General features: G+C 44.5%; 1 protein-coding gene across 1 annotated transcript in view; it reads right to left on the bottom strand.

Moving 5' to 3' along the window:
* mapkap1 (MAPK associated protein 1) overlaps nt 1-17,552 on the bottom strand; it is a 48,018-nt gene that overhangs the window by 15,395 nt on the left and 15,071 nt on the right. The window contains exons 4-7 of the mRNA XM_007542664.2: nt 10,555-10,703; nt 9,332-9,504; nt 9,043-9,219; nt 8,527-8,636 (exon numbers count right to left, since the gene is read on the bottom strand). Coding sequence (XP_007542726.1) covers nt 8,527-8,636; nt 9,043-9,219; nt 9,332-9,504; nt 10,555-10,703 — 609 coding nt within the window. The remainder of the gene's footprint in view (nt 1-8,526; nt 8,637-9,042; nt 9,220-9,331; nt 9,505-10,554; nt 10,704-17,552) is intronic.

The following is a 17,552-nucleotide window of genomic DNA, read 5'->3' as shown; positions in this document are numbered from 1 at the left end:
ATCCGATTACTCGATTAATCGTAAGAATAATCGATAGATTACTCGATTACTAAAATATTCGTTTACAACAGCCCTAGTTCCTCCACATATTTTTGAATATAAGGTTTTGTAAAATATTTCAAATGCTTCCTGGATATCATTCAGTTTGTTCTTTAACAATTTTGATTTGGGGTTTCTTATTCTATGGATTGTATTTTCTGCTGTTTTTTAGTTTCCTTGCTAGTACCCTCATAGATTTTGAGCCGCCTTCATAGTGTCTTTGCTTTAAGAAACATGAGGTTTTTCATAGTTTCCTGTGTTGCCATATCATTTATGTCATTTCTAATTATTTTTAAATCTTCCAGTATAGCTGGTGTACACTTTTGTTTGTGTTTTTGTTCTAGATCTTCCAATTTTTTTATGCAATTCCTCTAATCTTTTACTTCTTAATTTTTTAAGTGTGATGACATTGCTATAATTTTTCCGGTAACACTTTATTTGAAGGGGGTTGAATAAGACTTACATGACACTGTCATAAAAACCTGTCATGAACATGAATAAGCCTTCATGAATATTTATGACTGTTGTCATAAAGCGTCATTCGGTAAATTATGACACTTTTAATACAAAGTTGACATTATTCAAAATGTCTTTGTTATGACAACTTGACATTAACCAGGAAATCATTACTGTTTAAACTTTACCTTTAATAACATAAAGTTACCTAATTTTTAAAGTGCAATCAGTAATACTTTTATAACAAATTTATATCAGTAATGATTTCTTGGTTAATGTCAAGTTGTCATAACAAAGACATTTTGAATAATGTCAACTTTGTATTAAAAGTGTCATAATTTACCGAATGACGCTTTATGACAACAGTCATAAATATTCATGAAGGCTTATTCATGTTCATGACAGGTGTTTATGACAGTGTCATGTCAGTCTTATTCAACCCCCTTCAAATAAAGTGTTACCATTTTTCCCCTCAGAACGCGTTAAGAGTGTCCCATAATATCGGAGGAGGTACTTCTCCATTGTCATTGAGATCTAAAAAAAAAAAAACTAATTTCCTTCTGTATTTTCTGTTTGTACCACTGGTTATTAAACAAACCTGAATTTAGTTTCCATACATCGTTTCTTTTTTGTAAGCCAAGGTTCACCGTTAAATATACAGGTGAGTGGCCACTCACATCTATTGTTCCGATCTCACATCTTTCCATCTTGTCTGTCTTTTGTAAATGTCAAAAAATAATAAATTCTTGTGTATGCTGAATGAGTGGCTGAATAGTGTGCATAGTCCTTTTTACTGGGGTAAAAGTCTCTCAATATGTCTATCAGACCAACTTTCTTAAAAAGCATATTAATTTTTTTTTTTTTTGTTGTTCTTTCTGGTAAGTTTTCTCCCTGGAAGAATCCATCTTTGGATGCAAATGAATATTTAAGTCCCCTCCACAAATCAGAACACCCCACATTTCTTTTACCAATATATTATTTATTTTCTTGTAAAAATCAATATCACTCCCTGGAGGAGCATATGTTAAATAATGTAACAGGGTTTCCCCCTACATTACCTCTCAGAGTCTCACAAGCACAAACCTGCCTTCTTTATCCGCCGGTTTGTCCTGATTTGTATGATGAGAACAACAATTGGTTGAAACCCATTCTTAGTTTTTCATGTTCACTTTTGTTTAGGTGGGTTTCTTGTAAGTACACTATGTGAGCATGTTCCTTCATTTTTGATATTTTACTTCGTTTAATTGGGTTGAGTAGACCATTAACATTTAAAGTAATTATATTTATCTTATCGCTAGCCATGTTTGACTGTCTTGTTGATAATTTTTAGATATCTGATAGCAAATCTTAACAAATCCACTCTCCGAACAAATGTAAACAGTAAACTTAACGATAAAGAACAGAAAATAAACTTGAGATTCCAAGGTTAGGGTCCTGAACAAAAGACCGTGTACTTGGCTAGGAAAACCGTCTAGCCCTCCCCTCTTTTCCTCCCATGGAAAAGAGGGGAGGGCCCCCAACTACACGTAAGCTGTTTTTGTCCATTTTGTGCGCATTCCTCCTCGGTACATTTTTTTTTTCATCTAAGTTTGGGCTAGGGAATATATCCAATATCACAACAATAATGTCTGTAATACACAGCAATCGAACTCACTGAGATACACTGTCCTTTTAGTTTATATCCTGTTGATTACTCAAAGATTATTTAGCTTACCAGTCATTATTGTATCTATTCAGAGCTCCTTTTGAGGATAACTGGTTTCTCTTCTGAACTCGCAAAGTATTTCTCTGATATTCTTCTCTCGCTCCTCTCCTGGCATTTGTTGTTTCGAGCCGATCTTCTTCCAAGCAGTGCGGGAGAGTTGCTCAGCTAGGCTCTCCTTTGGCTTGATCAGGGGGACAGGCAAACCACACTCCTTTGTGTCCTTCGTCATCTCTGCCGCCGCCTGGTAAAGCAGTGTTTCCCCCTCATAAAACACTTGTAGTTTAGCGGGGAAAGGAGACTGGAAGCAAATCTTTCTCTGCTTCAGGATCCGTTTAGCTTCCGAGTATTCTTTGCATTTCTGTAGCACTGTGGGATAATCATGATCAAAATATATCGGTTTGCTGTGTAGGAGCACGCCTTTCTTCCCCCATGCTTTTCGTAAAATCTCGTCCTTGGTTTTGCTGTGGAGAAATTTAACGACAATGGATCACGGCTTATTGTTTCTATCCACAGCAGGTGGCGGAGCCAGCGCTCGGTGTGCCCTCTCAATGTCCAATTCCATATTTGGTTCGATCTCCAGGGTGTATTTAAGTAATTTATTCACAAAATCTCTCATCGATGATCCTTCCGCTCCCTCTGGCACGTTGTATATCCGGATGTTCTATTTCATCTCTACTGACCGCCTACTTAAAGCACTGAATGATCACTCTTGCGCATGCACAGGTTGAGAATCTTATACCAACATGGTCACATGTGACCCCCGGTGACACCGGTAAGTCTATATAGTCACGTGACAATGACAGCTCAGTCCCTTTTCATCTTCTCGCATGCAGGTTGAATAGGTGGTAAGAATTTGATTGTTGCTTGTCGCTGGTAGCCTCGAGATTACGGTCGGAGCTGTGAGGATTTTCTCCCCATCCAGAGGCTGTGCAAGCTCTACATTGATGCAACTTTGTTCTTCGATTGGTAAGTTGTTTTTCTCTTTTTTAATCGATGGGAGCGGCTTTCAAGGTGCCAGCCAGCCTGTGAAGCATATGGCTCCTGAGGCTATGGAACCTGCATGTAAGAGAACCAAGAAGAGCTCCAGGGATTCAGAGGGCCTATCTGGGCAGGTGGCCCATCTTTCTTCTGAGTTGGAGCAGATGAAAACACTGCTCGAGTCCCTTAGAGACGGTGGTGGCTTGCATATGTCGACAGCTAGTTCGCATATCTCTTCCTGCTCTCAGTCGGAAGAGGATGATTCGATAGTGGGCGCTTTGAGAACTGCTGGATGCTCCACAGAGCCAGCCTGATGCTTCTAGTGCTTTCTTTCGACGTCCTACTACTAGGTCGTCCTTCTACTAGGTCGTCCTTCTACTAGGTCGTCCTTTATGGTTCCCCCATCTGCTGACTATGTGAAGGAGGGCCTTTTCACGGCCGACCTCTGATGGCAGGGCCCTGGCGGCCATGCAGGATGCGCCCAAGTTTGGCTTGGGTCATATGCCTTCTGTTGAACCTGCCATAGCATCCCTCATTGTGGCTCCAGATGAGGTTCTGAGAGCTAAAGCTAGGTGTCCTCGTCCTCAGTGTCGTGTGACTGATGATCTGCTCTGTAGAGCTTATGACTCGGGGGTTCGATTGGGGGCGACTCGGTAATTCATTGTTGCATTTATTACTGGGTCTCTCAGCCTTTCTGGAGGGTTTGGCGATTGATGCGCCTACTCAAGGTTTGATGGACGCATCTCTTCACGCATTTGCTCTTTTGTCTAGGGAAATTGGCCATGTCCTGCCTATACTTATCCAGGCACGACGCCAGGTCTGGCTGGCACAGTCTCCTCTTACTAAAGCCTGTAGAAGGAACTTGATGAGTCTTCCAGTGGTTCCTGGGGAGTTGTCTGGCTCTGCTGCACTTGCAGCCTTGGAGCGGGCGGCCCAGGCTTCTCATACCAGGCAGCAGTTGGCCGGCCTTCATCGCAGGCGATTGCAGTGCCCTGCTGGGAGTGCCTCTGCGTCGTTTTCACGCACTTATCCAGCCCCGTCTACACCCTCCGTGTGGCAGCCGCGGCCTGCTGAGGGCCTCCTCCTGGCCAGTGGGATGTTTCCAGGGGTCGGGCTCACATCGCTTCTCAACCCCGGCAGTCCACTTGGCAACCCTCCCGCCCTCTTAGGGGTAAAGGGGTTCGGAAATGATACTGAGCTGGCGGTGGGACACTTTACCCCGGACCAGCTCAGTTGCTGGACCGCTCTCGTTCCCGATCCATGGGTGGTGTCTAGACTGACTCGGGGTTACACGCTACAGTTCCGCCGCCGTCCTCCTGTTCCTGGTCGAGTCAGGATGACAGTGATTCACGACCAGGCAAAGGCTCAGGCTCTGAGCCAAGAGATAGAGGCCCTTCTGGCCAAGGGCGCTTTATTGCCTGTCGACCCCCTGCGGGATCCAGGGGGCTTTTACTCAAAGTATTTTTTAGTCCCAAAAAAGACTGGCGGACTCCGCCCAATTTTGGACCTGAGAGGTCTCAATGTGTTTTTGAAGACTATCCCATTCCACATGTTGAGCATCAGTGATGTGCTTCAGACAATCTCCACCGGCAACTGGTTCACCTTGGTCGACTTGAAGGACGCCTACTTTCATGTTCTGATTGCACCACACCATTTGCAGTTTCTCCGCTTTGCATTTCAGGGCAAGCATTTTCAGTTCAGAGTTCTTCCATTCGGCCTCTCTCTGTCCCCGCGTGTGTTCACTCGGTGCGTGGCTGCAGCCCTGTGTCCTCTGCAGGCCAAGGGGTTGAAGATACTGCCTTACTTGGACGATTGGCTCATCTGTGCACCCACAGAAGCTCAGGCGTCACATAGACCTATTGGGTCTTCGTGTGAACTGACAGAAGAGCAACTTGGTTCCTTTCTTGGGATCACGGTGGACTCCCTCAATATGACTGCTCGCCCATCACCTCAACGTGTTGAGGGCATTCTGCAAATGCTGCGCTCCTTTCTACCCGGCCGCGCACCCCCCTTTATTGCTTACCTTCATCTGTTGGGCAAGCTGACTGCTGCTGCTACAGGAGTACCCCTGGGATTGTTGTCTCTGCGACCGCTACAGATGTGGCTCAACAGCCTAAAGCTACACCCATCTTGTACGCTGCACCGACGCAGGAAACTGCTGGTGTCCAAATCAATGCCTCGCGTCTCTGGCTCACAGAATGCGGGGCATCGTGGCAGCGACAGATCACCCGGGGGACATGGTCTCCGCGGGAAAAACTGCACCACATCAACGCCTTGGAGTTGGAGGCTGTGCAGCGGGTGTTGCGACACTTCCTTCCGGGCCTGCGCGGAAGGCATGTCCTGGTGCGGTCGGACAATATTTCGGTGGTTTTTCATATCAACCATCAGGGGAAGACACGGTTGATAACATTGCTGAGGCTGACCCAGAAGCTCTTGACCTGGGCAGCCCCTCAGGCTCCTGTTCCTGGTCGAGTTCCTGGTCGAGCCTCAGGCTGGCTTTTTGCCAGCCTGAGGGGCTGCCCAGGTCACTCCCCCTGAGGGCTGGCAAAAAGCCAGCCTGAGGGCGGCCCACATTCCAGGGGTGCAGAATGGGCCGGCCGATATTCTGTCTTGGGGACGCCCACCAACGGGGGAGTGGAGGCTCCACCCGGAGGTAGTGGGGGTCATTTGGGAGAAATACGGCATAGCAGCTGTGGACCTGTTTGCGTCCCGAGAGACAACACATTGCCCGCTTTGGTTCTCCCTGGCAGACACTGCCAGTCCTCTGGGTCAGGATGCACTGGCACACGACTGGCCAAGAGTACTGCTCTATGCTTTTCTGCCGCTTCCCCAGAAAGGCCCAACTCTCCTGAGAGTCCTTCAGGAGGGGTATCAGGTCCTTCTAGTGGCCCCCTTGTGGCCGGGGAGAACCTGGTTTCCACTGCTGCACAGGCTCTGTTGCAGCTCTCTAATGCCTCTTCCCCACAGGAAGGACCTTCTGTCATAGCTGGGGGGTCGGATCCTGCATCCCAATCCCAGTCACCTCCAGCTCTGGGTTTGGCCGCTACGAGGCCCGGCATCTCCTTCTCAGAGTATGACGGAGATGCCGGGCATACAATAACTAACGCCAGGGCCCCTTCGACGCGACTGATATACGCTCATAAGTGGAAAGTTTTTAGCAGTTGGTGCCATGCTAGACATGAGGATCCTGTACACTGTTCTATTTCAGTTATTTTAACCTTCCTTCAAGCACTGCTTTCTCAGGGTCGGTCTCCATCCACTCTGAAAGTTTATGTGGCTGCCATCTCTTGTTGGCATGTGGTGATGAGTGGAGAGACGATAGACCATAACAAAGATATTTCTTTGTTATGGTCTATTTCTGAGGGGTGCTCGACGCTTGCACCCTCCCTTACGCCCTGTCGTACCTGTGTGGAACCTCTCTCTTGTTCTCACTGCGCTGCGATCTCCCCCATTTGACCCCTTGGCAGATGTGAGCCTTGAGTATTTGACAAAAAAGACTGCCTTTCTTCTTGCCATGGCTTCGGCGAAGCGGGTGGGTGAACTACATGCGCTGTCTGTTCACGAGTCCTGTTGCCGTTGGAACCCAGCTGGCTCTGGCGTTACTCTTTGGCCTGACGTGGCATTTCTTCTGAAGGTGGCCTCATCTGCGAGCCACTCTGTGCCCCTCCAGCTTGCTTGCTTTGACACAGATAGGCCAGATGAGCCTCTCTGCCCTGTTCGGGCACTGGAAGCGTATATCAGACTCACAGCTTCTCTGCGGCAGTCTGATAGTCTGTTTGTTTGCTATGCAGGGCCCCGCAAGGGGCAGGCCCTTTCCAAACAGCGTCTTGCACGTTGGATTGTGGATGTGGTGGAACAAGCGTACGTTCTACAGGGTCACCAACCTCCTGCTGGTGTACGGTGCCATTCCACCAGGAGCATTAGTGCATCATCGGCCGCCATGACTGGGGTCACTCTGGAGGCTATCTGTGCAGCAACCTCCTGGTCATCTCCAAATACTTTTGCTAGGTTTTACAGGGTTAACCTGGCTGCCTTTCACCCACTGGAGGGGATCCTGTCCCAGCGTTCATCATCATCCCAGTGAGGTGGGTATGTTTTGGGATTGTTTCTTTTCTGTGTGTGATTCCTCAGGACTCTGTTGGTAATCGTCATCCAGTGCTTTAAGTACCACCTCTGGCGGTCAATATGGATGAACTAGAATGAAAGTTACGACTGTAACTATGGTTCTATGAATCCCGGATGACCGCCAGAGCGTTCAGTCCCTCAGAATCATCGTGTTTTGCGAGAAGATTAAGGGACTGAGCTGTCATTGTCACGTGACTATATAGATTTACCGGTGTCACCGGGGGTCACACGTGATCATGTTGGTATAAGATTCTCGACTTGTGCATGCGCAAGAGTGATCATTCAGTGCTTTAAGTACCACCTCTGGCGGTCATCCGGGATTCATAGAACCATAGTTACAGTCGTAACTTTCGTTTTCTCTTTGTAATCTCCCCTCCTGGTCAAGAAGTTTTTCTTGTTGTTGGCTTATCAGTTCGGAAATCTTGCTCAATATCTGCTCCATGTTCTGTTCCCGCTCCTCCATCAACTCGGTCCCCCGTCTCCTTACTTTTTTGGTGTACGTTGATGAGTTCTGACTTAATGTCATCCAGCTGTTGTTTCATATCTTTTCGGAAATCCCGTAACTCCCCCAGAATTTGTGCTAGCCCTGTCTCGTCAGTGGAAAGCGGATTAGCATTAGCTTCGTCGAGGTGCTGATGTGTTGGTGAGCTACCTGCCATCTTTCGTTCATGTGCCAATTCTTCATTCATGGTTTTCTTATTCCCATTCTTTTTCCCCATTCTAGACCCCCTTACAGACTCCATTTTACTCATTTTTTGTTATATTTGGCAAGTAATGGGGGTCAAATTAAGATTTACCGGAGAAGCAGTCAGCTCAAGCAACCATCTCGGAAGGTGACGTCACCGGAACCCTCAAGTCTTTATACTTTCTATTAAACAGGATTAAATGTCTGGGTTTATTTGAGTCCATCGGAACCAAAACCTCGAAAACCAGAAACCAATACTGAATGTAGCTGCACACATCAGCAGAGTTGACCACATCTGCTGCTGCTCACAATCTACCCACTACAGTGAGGAACAGAGCCCATAATGGAGACGCTAATTACTGGGGTAGAACCGGACCACACATTAACCGGTTAGAGTGGGACTTGCCAGTGGGAAAGAGTTTTTTGTGGTTACATTTTTTTTAAAATATAGCCCCAAAACAACCATAGTATCATAACGACCAAAAACAAACACTACGCACATCACACCAAGAACTGTGAGCGACCAAAACATCATTACCTGACCCTTTCTGTGAACCCTTTCTCTTCTTGAGTGCTTTTTGGAGAATCTCCTTCATGGTTACCTTCAGACTATCCACAGGAATTAAAGAGAAACCATGAGCAGCATTTCTAAAAAGAAAAAGAGAGAAACAGTCAGATATGGATAGTCCAACTATAAATGCACAGCAAAAGTTTCAAAGCCTGAAAATGGCATCATTATTCTGTGTTAGAACAAACAAATGATGATAACATAATTTGTTCATTCTAAAACACGTTAGTTAATAATCAATTTTATTTTTAATTCACTTCTAATATCAAATTCAGATCTCAAAGGACACATTCACACACTGATAATGGATAGTAGGAACAGATGCCCTTTGGCAGTCTGACAGAAGCCAGGCTGCCATTTTGTGCCATTGGTCCTTCTGACCAACATCAGCAGACACTTCATGCATGAAGTGTCTTGCCCAGTGACAAACAACCAGACTAGGTGGAGCGCCCTATAATATTGCTTATGGACATTTTTCATACTTACATTCTGACAAACAGTGACTGTCTAGAAGTCAAGCCAGGTGAAGAGTATTTCTCCACCAACGCTAGTGTGCTAAAGCCAAACTTGTGGATTGGCTCATTGGAATCAAGTGGTGGGAAGTCCGTATCCACCTCACCATCATCCTCAGCAATGTGAAGGCAGTAGGCCTCCACATTCTCACTGTAAGCAAAATAACAGTGTGAGTGCTCTATATAACAACATAGGTGGACGGGAAACACCGTTAATGAAGAGCTTCAACATAAAACTGTATTTGGAATTTGTTTGTACTCACCTGAGTTTGGGTTCTCGTCCCTCGCTTGTGTACTGCCAGCAGATGAGTCCAATGAGGTCGTGAACACGAGCGTTTGCAATGGTGACCACTGTCATCGGATGCATTTTCTCCTGAGTCATCTGCATTGAGAGGTAGACATCTATCTTCTTGGTAGCCGTGGTACCAATGTGACCCTTGAGATAAAGAAAGAAAAGACTTTACATTAGGGGTGCACCGACATATCGGCCAGCCGATTTATCGGTGCCGATTTCCTTAATATTGGGAGATCGGTGATCGGCCGATTTTTACATGTGAAGCCGATCTTATCCACTGATGTTATCAACCTCGGCAAAGGTCTAAAAATCAACCACTGTGCTTCTCTTTTCTCCCATGAGAAAGGTTTGACTGACAAACTGGCCGACCAGGTCATGTCTGCACATTTACAATTAACAATAGTCATCCCATTGTTTTCAATTCAGTAACCTTCTTGATATATTGAGCAACATTTCAAACAAAAAATGGTATTGACCAAAATTGGAATCAGTAAGTTTGGCTTTTTAAAAGATTGGTAATCGGCGACCAGGCAGAAAACTGCAATCGGTGCACCCCTACTTTACATAGGCGATGCTGAAAGAAAATATCAAAATTTTGTATTTATGTAATATCTCTCTTGCAGCATGAAATGTTTTAAAAGAAAATGACAAACTTTGCTTCAAGGGAGTTACTAAATAAATACAATATTTTGATATTTAGCTCACCACCATCAGCATGTGAATGACTGAATGTACTGTGAAGCGCTTTGGGGTCCTCTTAACTTGATACAGCGCTATTCAAGTACAGAGCATTTGCCATTTTAATGAAATACAACATCAACATTTTGTTTCTAAATATAACTGAATGAAGAGCATAAGTTACAGATAATGAGTCGGTGTACCATAACTTGTTAAAAACTGGTACAGCTTAAAAACAAGTTTCACATATCAAATTTTTAGAACTTTGACAAAATACTTACTGATAAACATTTGAAAAATAGTACTAGATTCCATAGCACCGTCATGTTCTTCATTTTACATTAAACAAAGATGTGCATTTTATTTCTACAAATAATTACATTAGCAGTACATAAAATGAATTTAATAAGGTGAATAGATGTCATTATTTGGCAGTGATCAAGGCTTCATCGAGTTTCATCACTAACACATACCAAAGCCCTTCAATCAATCCATGACTCTTCATGAGCTTACCTTGCCATCAAATTTAGAGTATTCATTAAAGGGGTTGTTGAGCTGCTGTGGACACTGTTCCAGCCGTAGTGATAAGGTGGATTTGACCCCGGCTGTTCGTGGCCTGTCTTTGTAGTCCCGCTTTTCAAACAGAGACCCCAAATCTTCCGCTGGGCAGAAAACAAGAAAGCAACAAAATTTGGAACACAAAAGAAAACAACATTCAGTAAACATAACTCAAGTCAACTCAAAGAACAAAAAAAGATTATCAGAGTAGCTTTATTCAGTCTTAACTACCTAGATTGGCAGCCAACACACTCCTATTTCTTTTGTACATTTACACATAAGCTTTTTGTTTAAATATGTACAGGAAACAAATCCTAACACAGATAATTAGCACAGATGTGCCGATCAGGTTTTTCCTGCCGATTCGGATTCCGATCACCCATGAGGGCCGATCACCGATACCGATCACATAATTATTATTTTTTTTAATCATAAGCACTACTGGTTACATTATGTGGAAAAAGGAACCATGAATTCACCTTAATTTAGACAAAAACTTGTTTTTAATAACTTTTTCCAAGAAAAAAAACTAAACAGGCATTGTGCAAACTGTACTGCTATCGGTAATACCATCTTTAACAGACTGAAAACATATAAAGGCTCTGAGGAGGCTAAATAATGCAAAGAGTCAAAATAAAACCTCTCAACATTGCCAAAAGATTCAAATATAAAACTTAACATTCAAAGGCAAATACAGGTTCCATTACAATAAACAATCCAGAGTTACTGAATGAAAACTTCCTGTTAGCATGGCGGCTAGCTGATTACTGCTAGTTCTGATTGGCTGTTTCTGACTGAGCGGCAGGGGCGCAACTACATATTATTCAGGTGGATGCGAAACCATAAATCGGCCCCCTCTGCTGTGAGCCTCGATGTAGCCAAACTCCGTCAAGTATGGCATTGTTTTTATACCATATTAGATTTGTCGTGTTGATGTATTTTGACGTGCTTCACCCCACGTGCTTCAATTTTCCGCCGCAACACGCAAACTTCCCCATTCATTCAGTGCGTTATAGTTCCACATCGCTTAGGATTTGTTGCTGCGCGTTTGTGCAGAGTGAAGAAAAGAGGAGACCAGCTGCACAGGCAGGCTGCGAAATGAGATACAGGTGATCGGTTTGTGTGATCGGCAATCACCGATCATACACTTTTTCACAGAAATCAGCCGATTATGATCGGTGGCCGATCGATCGGCACACCTCTAATAATTAGGTCTACTTTAAAAGTGCATTTTGATTGGCTGTATACTAGACAAATAAGATTTAACATTTTTTTAATTGTTTAGGCCCTGTAATGCACACAGTGGCTCTTCAAAGTGCAATTTTAGAGTGTTCACATGCGCGTTAACAGATTACACCTTACTATGTTTTCACATATAATCCTCCAAACAAATATGCTCATTCTTCAGTTGATCTGTGCAGATTAAATGTCACATTATAAGAGATAAAAATGGTTTTGAAATAATTTGTCATAGCTGGAATTTTCACCAGTGTGTTTACACTTTTGTGAACTAAATACAAAATACTTAATGTGTCTGTATTTATTTCTTGATATTTGTTTTATGTAGTGTTAATGCAGCACAACTCAATTATAGCTTAAATGTACATTAGCTCATTAGTTTCCATGTAATTTTATTTAGAGATCATGGAGAATTATCATTGAAGGAACAAGTTTTTAATAAGGGTGCACCAATTGCAGTTTTCTGACCGATTACGATCTTTAAAAAGCCTGACCTGCACTTCCAATTTTGGCTGATACAGATTTTTTTTTTTGTCTAAAATGTCACTAAATATAGCAAGAAAGTTGTTGAGTTGGCAACATTGGGGTGATTATTGTCAAATGCAAACCTACAAGCATGAACTGGTGGGCTGGCAAGTAAGTAAAGCTCAATTATGTGCTTTTCACAGACATAAAATCACAAAGCGTAGTACAATAAAAATCAACCTTAAACTATGCAAAGCATAAAACAAACATAGCAAACAATAAAATCATGACATAAAAGCCTGGGAAAATAAAACCGTTTCCAGTTGCTTTTTAAAAACATCCACAGTGTGCAAAACGGAGCAGCAAGGGAAAACTGTTCCACAGCCACTGACTGAAAGAACCATACCAGGAGCAACCAAGAGATACAGTGTTTGGAACGAAGACCACGAGCAGCAGAGAATTTAGTTAAAAGCTGACAAAGATGATCTGGAGTCTGACCATTTAAAGTTCTGTTCGTCAGCACAAGTACTTTAAGACGAATTCTAAAATCAACTGGGAGCCAGTGTAGAGAATATAACCAGAGTGATACGACTGAATTTACTGGATTTGGTGAAGAAGTCTAGCTGTTGCATTCTGTATTGATTGCAAACATGAAATTGGAGACCTATCCAGGCAGGTAAAAATGGCATTACAGTAGTCCAGACGAGATGACACAAAAGCATGAATGATTTTTTCTAGGTCAACTCTGGAGACCCATTTCAGAAAATGGGGGGGGAAAAAAACAAAACAAAACAAAAAAAAAACAAGAATGGGAAACAGTAATAAAAAACCAATTTTTAGTGGGCCAAAAAATTTTTACTCAGCTGCTTTTTTACCCCTGTTAAGCTTAGAAATAAACAGAAAAGGAGACATTTTTCCTATCTCATGTTTTCATACGTTTTTTATGATGTCCATTGTAATGGACATCTCAACTAAATGAGCGTAGAACATCTTGAAAACTTCTATACTTTTCCCATAGAGTTTCATGTAATATCTAATTAGGCATGATCTCAACCTTTTAAACTGGATGTTTGCTTTTTTGTTTATCATTGTGCATGTCTGAATAGAGAATATATAATACAAAATATAGCTTTGCTTTTTGTAATATGTCATTGAACTTTCAAATGTGATGGCATGTTATTATTTGTAGCAATGTAAATGGATTACAGAGTTACCAAACAGTTGACAAAATTTATGTAATCTCACATTTTTGATGATCATCCATGAAGCAGTTTCAGTGTGGCACAAGGCACAGCTGGATTTTTGCCCAAACGTGTTGTGAGGGTCTGCTGGGAACGTCTGGCAGAGTCTCCTGTGAGACGGAGCTTTAACTCCCATCTCCGCCAGAACTTCGAACACGTTCCGGATAAGGTAGGGGACATTGAGTCTGAGTGGACCATGTTCCGTGCCTCCATTGTCAAGGCGGTTTATCGGAGCTGTGGCCGCAAGGTTGTTGGTGCCTATCACGGCGGCAACCCTCGAACCCGTTGGTGGACACCTTCGGTGAGGGATGCTGTCAGGCTGAAGAAGGAGTCCTATCTGGCCTTTTTGGCCTGTAGGACTCCAGAAGCAGCTGCTGGGTACTGGCGGTTGAAAGTGAATGGTTACTGAGGCAAAAACTTGGGTGGGAGGAGTTTGGAGAGGCCATGGAGAAAGACTTGCGTACAGCTTCGAGGCGATTCTGGTCCACCATCCGGCGTCTCAGGAGGGGGAAGCAGTGCAGCACCAACACTGTTGATAGTCGGATGGTGTGCTGCTGACCTCGACTCGGGACGTTGTGGGCCGGTGGGCAGAGTACTTCGAAGATCTCCTCAATCCCACCAACATGCCTTCCATTGAGGAAGCTGAGCCTGGGGACTCTGGGTCAGGCTCTCCAATCTCTGGGGACGAGGTCTCAAAGGTGGTTAAAAAGCTCCTCTGTGGCAGGGCCCCGGAGGTGGATGAGACTCGTCCTGGGTTCCTTAAGGATTTGGATGTTGTAGGGTTGTGTTGGCTGACGCGACTCTGCAATATTGCATGTACATCAAGGGCAGTTCCCCTGGATTGGCAGACTGGGGTGGTGGTCCTCCTGTTCAAAAAGGGGGACCGGAGGATGTGCTACAATTACAGGGGGTCATACTCTTAAGCCTCCCTGGCAAGGTCTATTCAGGGCTCCTAGAGAGGAGGGTCTGTCGGATAGTCGAACCTCGGATTCAGGAAGAGGAGAGGGTTTTCGTCCTGGTCGTGGAACACTGGACTAGCTCTACACCAGTGGTGTCCAAAGTCGGTCCTCGAGGGCCGGTATCCAGCATGTTTTAGTTCTCTCCCTGGTTTAGCGCACCTGGATCAAATGATTGCTCTTTAGAAGGCCTAAGAAGAATATTGACATGCTGAAAAGGTTGTTACTACCACCAGGGAGAGAACTAAAACATGCAGGATGCCGGCCCTCGAAGACCTAGTTTGGGGACCACTGCTCTACACCCTCAGCAGGGTCCTGGAGGGTGCATGGGAGTTCGCCCAACCGGTCTACATGCGTTTTGTGGACTTGAAGAAGGCATTCGACAGTGTCCCTTGGGGAGCCCTGTGGGGGGTTCTCTGGGAGTATTGGGTACCGGGCCCTTTGATATGGACTGTTAGGTCTCTGTATGACCGGTGTCAGAGTCTGGTCCCCATTGCCAGCAGTAAGTCGGGCTCGTTTCTGGTAAGAGTTGGACTCTGCTAGGGCTGCCCTTTTTCACCGATTCGGTTCATTACTTTCATGGACAGAATTTCTAGATGCAGCCAAAGTGTTGGAGGGGATCCGTTTTGGTGGCCTTAGGATCGGATCTCTGCTTTTTGTGAATGATGTGGCCCTGTTGGCTTCATCAGGTCGTGATCTGCAGCGCAGCCGACTGTGAAGCGACCGGGATAAGGATTAGTGCCTCCAAATCCGAGGCCATGGTCTTGAGCCGGAAAAGGGTAGAGTGCCNTTGAGTTGGCAACATTGGGGTGATTATTGTCAAATGCAAACCTACAAGCATGAACTGGTGGGCTGGCAAGTAAGTAAAGTTCAATTATGTGCTTTTCACAGACATAAAATCACAAAGCGTAGTACAATAAAAATCAACCTTAAACTATGCAAAGCATAAAACAAACATAGCAAACAATAAAATCATGACATAAAAGCCTGGGAAAATAAAACCGTTTCCAGTTGCTTTTTAAAAACATCCACAGTGTGCAAAACGGAGCAGCAAGGGAAAACTGTTCCACAGCCACTGACTGAAAGAACCATACGAGGAGCAACCAAGAGATACAGTGTTTGGAACGAAGACCACGAGCAGAAGAGAATTTAGTTAAAAGCTGACAAAGATGATCTGGAGTCTGACCATTTAAAGTTCTGTTCGTCAGCACAAGTACTTTAAGACGAATTCTAAAATCGACTGGGAGCCAGTGTAGAGAATATAACCAGAGTGATATGACTGAATTTACTGAAGAAGTCTAGCTGTTGCATTTTGTATTGATTGCAAACATGAAATTGGAGACCTATCCAGGCAGGTAAAAATGGCATTACAGTAGTCCAGACGAGATGACACAAAAGCATGAATGATTTTTTCTAGGTCAACTCTGGAGACCCATTTCAGAAAATGGGGGGGGAAAAAAACAAAACAAAACAAAAAAAAAACAAGAATGGGAAACAGTAATAAAAAACCAATTTTTAGTGGGCCAAAAAATTTTTACTCAGCTGCTTTTTTACCCCTGTTAAGCTTAGAAATAAACAGAAAAGGAGACATTTTTCCTATCTCATGTTTTCATACGTTTTTTATGATGTCCATTGTAATGGACATCTCAACTAAATGAGCGTAGAACATCTTGAAAACTTCTATACTTTTCCCATAGAGTTTCATGTAATATCTAATTAGGCATGATCTCAACCTTTTAAACTGGATGTTTGCTTTTTTGTTTATCATTGTGCATGTCTGAATAGAGAATATATAATACAAAATATAGCTTTGCTTTTTGTAATATGTCATTGAACTTTCAAATGTGATGGCATGTTATTATTTGTAGCAATGTAAATGGATTACAGAGTTACCAAACAGTTGACAAAATTTATGTAATCTCACATTTTTGATGATCATCCATGAAGCAGTTTCAGTGTGGCACAAGGCACAGCTGGATTTTTGCCCAAACGTGTTGTGAGGGTCTGCTGGGAACGTCTGGCAGAGTGTCCTGTGAGACGGAGCTTTAACTCCCATCTCCGCCAGAACTTCGAACACGTTCTGGATAAGGTAGGGGACATTGAGTCTGAGTGGACCATGTTCCGTGCCTCCATTGTCAAGGCGGTTTATCGGAGCTGTGGCCGCAAGGTTGTTGGTGCCTATCACGGCGGCAACCCTCGAACCCGTTGGTGGACACCTTCGGTGAGGGATGCTGTCAGGCTGAAGAAGGAGTCCTATCTGGCCTTTTTGGCCTGTAGGACTCCAGAAGCAGCTGCTGGGTACTGGCGGTTGAAAGTGAATGGTTACTGAGGCAAAAACTTGGGTGGGAGGAGTTTGGAGAGGCCATGGAGAAAGACTTGCGTACAGCTTCGAGGCGATTCTGGTCCACCATCCGGCGTCTCAGGAGGGGGAAGCAGTGCAGCACCAACACTGTTGATAGTCGGATGGTGTGCTGCTGACCTCGACTCGGGACGTTGTGGGCCGGTGGGCAGAGTACTTCGAAGATCTCCTCAATCCCACCAACATGCCTTCCATTGAGGAAGCTGAGCCTGGGGACTCTGGGTCAGGCTCTCCAATCTCTGGGGACGAGGTCTCAAAGGTGGTTAAAAAGCTCCTCTGTGGCAGGGCCCCGGAGGTGGATGAGACTCGTCCTGGGTTCCTTAAGGATTTGGATGTTGTAGGGTTGTGTTGGCTGACGCGACTCTGCAATATTGCATGTACACCAAGGGCAGTTCCCCTGGATTGGCAGACTGGGGTGGTGGTCCTCCTGTTCAAAAAGGGGGACCGGAGGATGTGCTACAATTACAGGGGGTCATACTCTTAAGCCTCCCTGGCAAGGTCTATTCAGGGCTCCTAGAGAGGAGGGTCTGTCGGATAGTCGAACCTCGGATTCAGGAAGAGGAGAGGGTTTTCGTCCTGGTCGTGGAACACTGGACTAGCTCTACACCAGTGGTGTCCAAAGTCGGTCCTCGAGGGCCGGTATCCAGCATGTTTTAGTTCTCTCCCTGGTTTAGCGCACCTGGATCAAATGAT

This window comes from Poecilia formosa, unplaced genomic scaffold (genome assembly GCF_000485575.1).
Source record: "Poecilia formosa unplaced genomic scaffold, Poecilia_formosa-5.1.2 Scaffold717, whole genome shotgun sequence".
NCBI classification, from domain to species: Eukaryota; Metazoa; Chordata; class Actinopteri; order Cyprinodontiformes; family Poeciliidae; genus Poecilia; species Poecilia formosa.
Note: the sequence above shows the minus strand (reverse complement) of the source record. Positions and strands in the feature narration are given on the sequence as shown.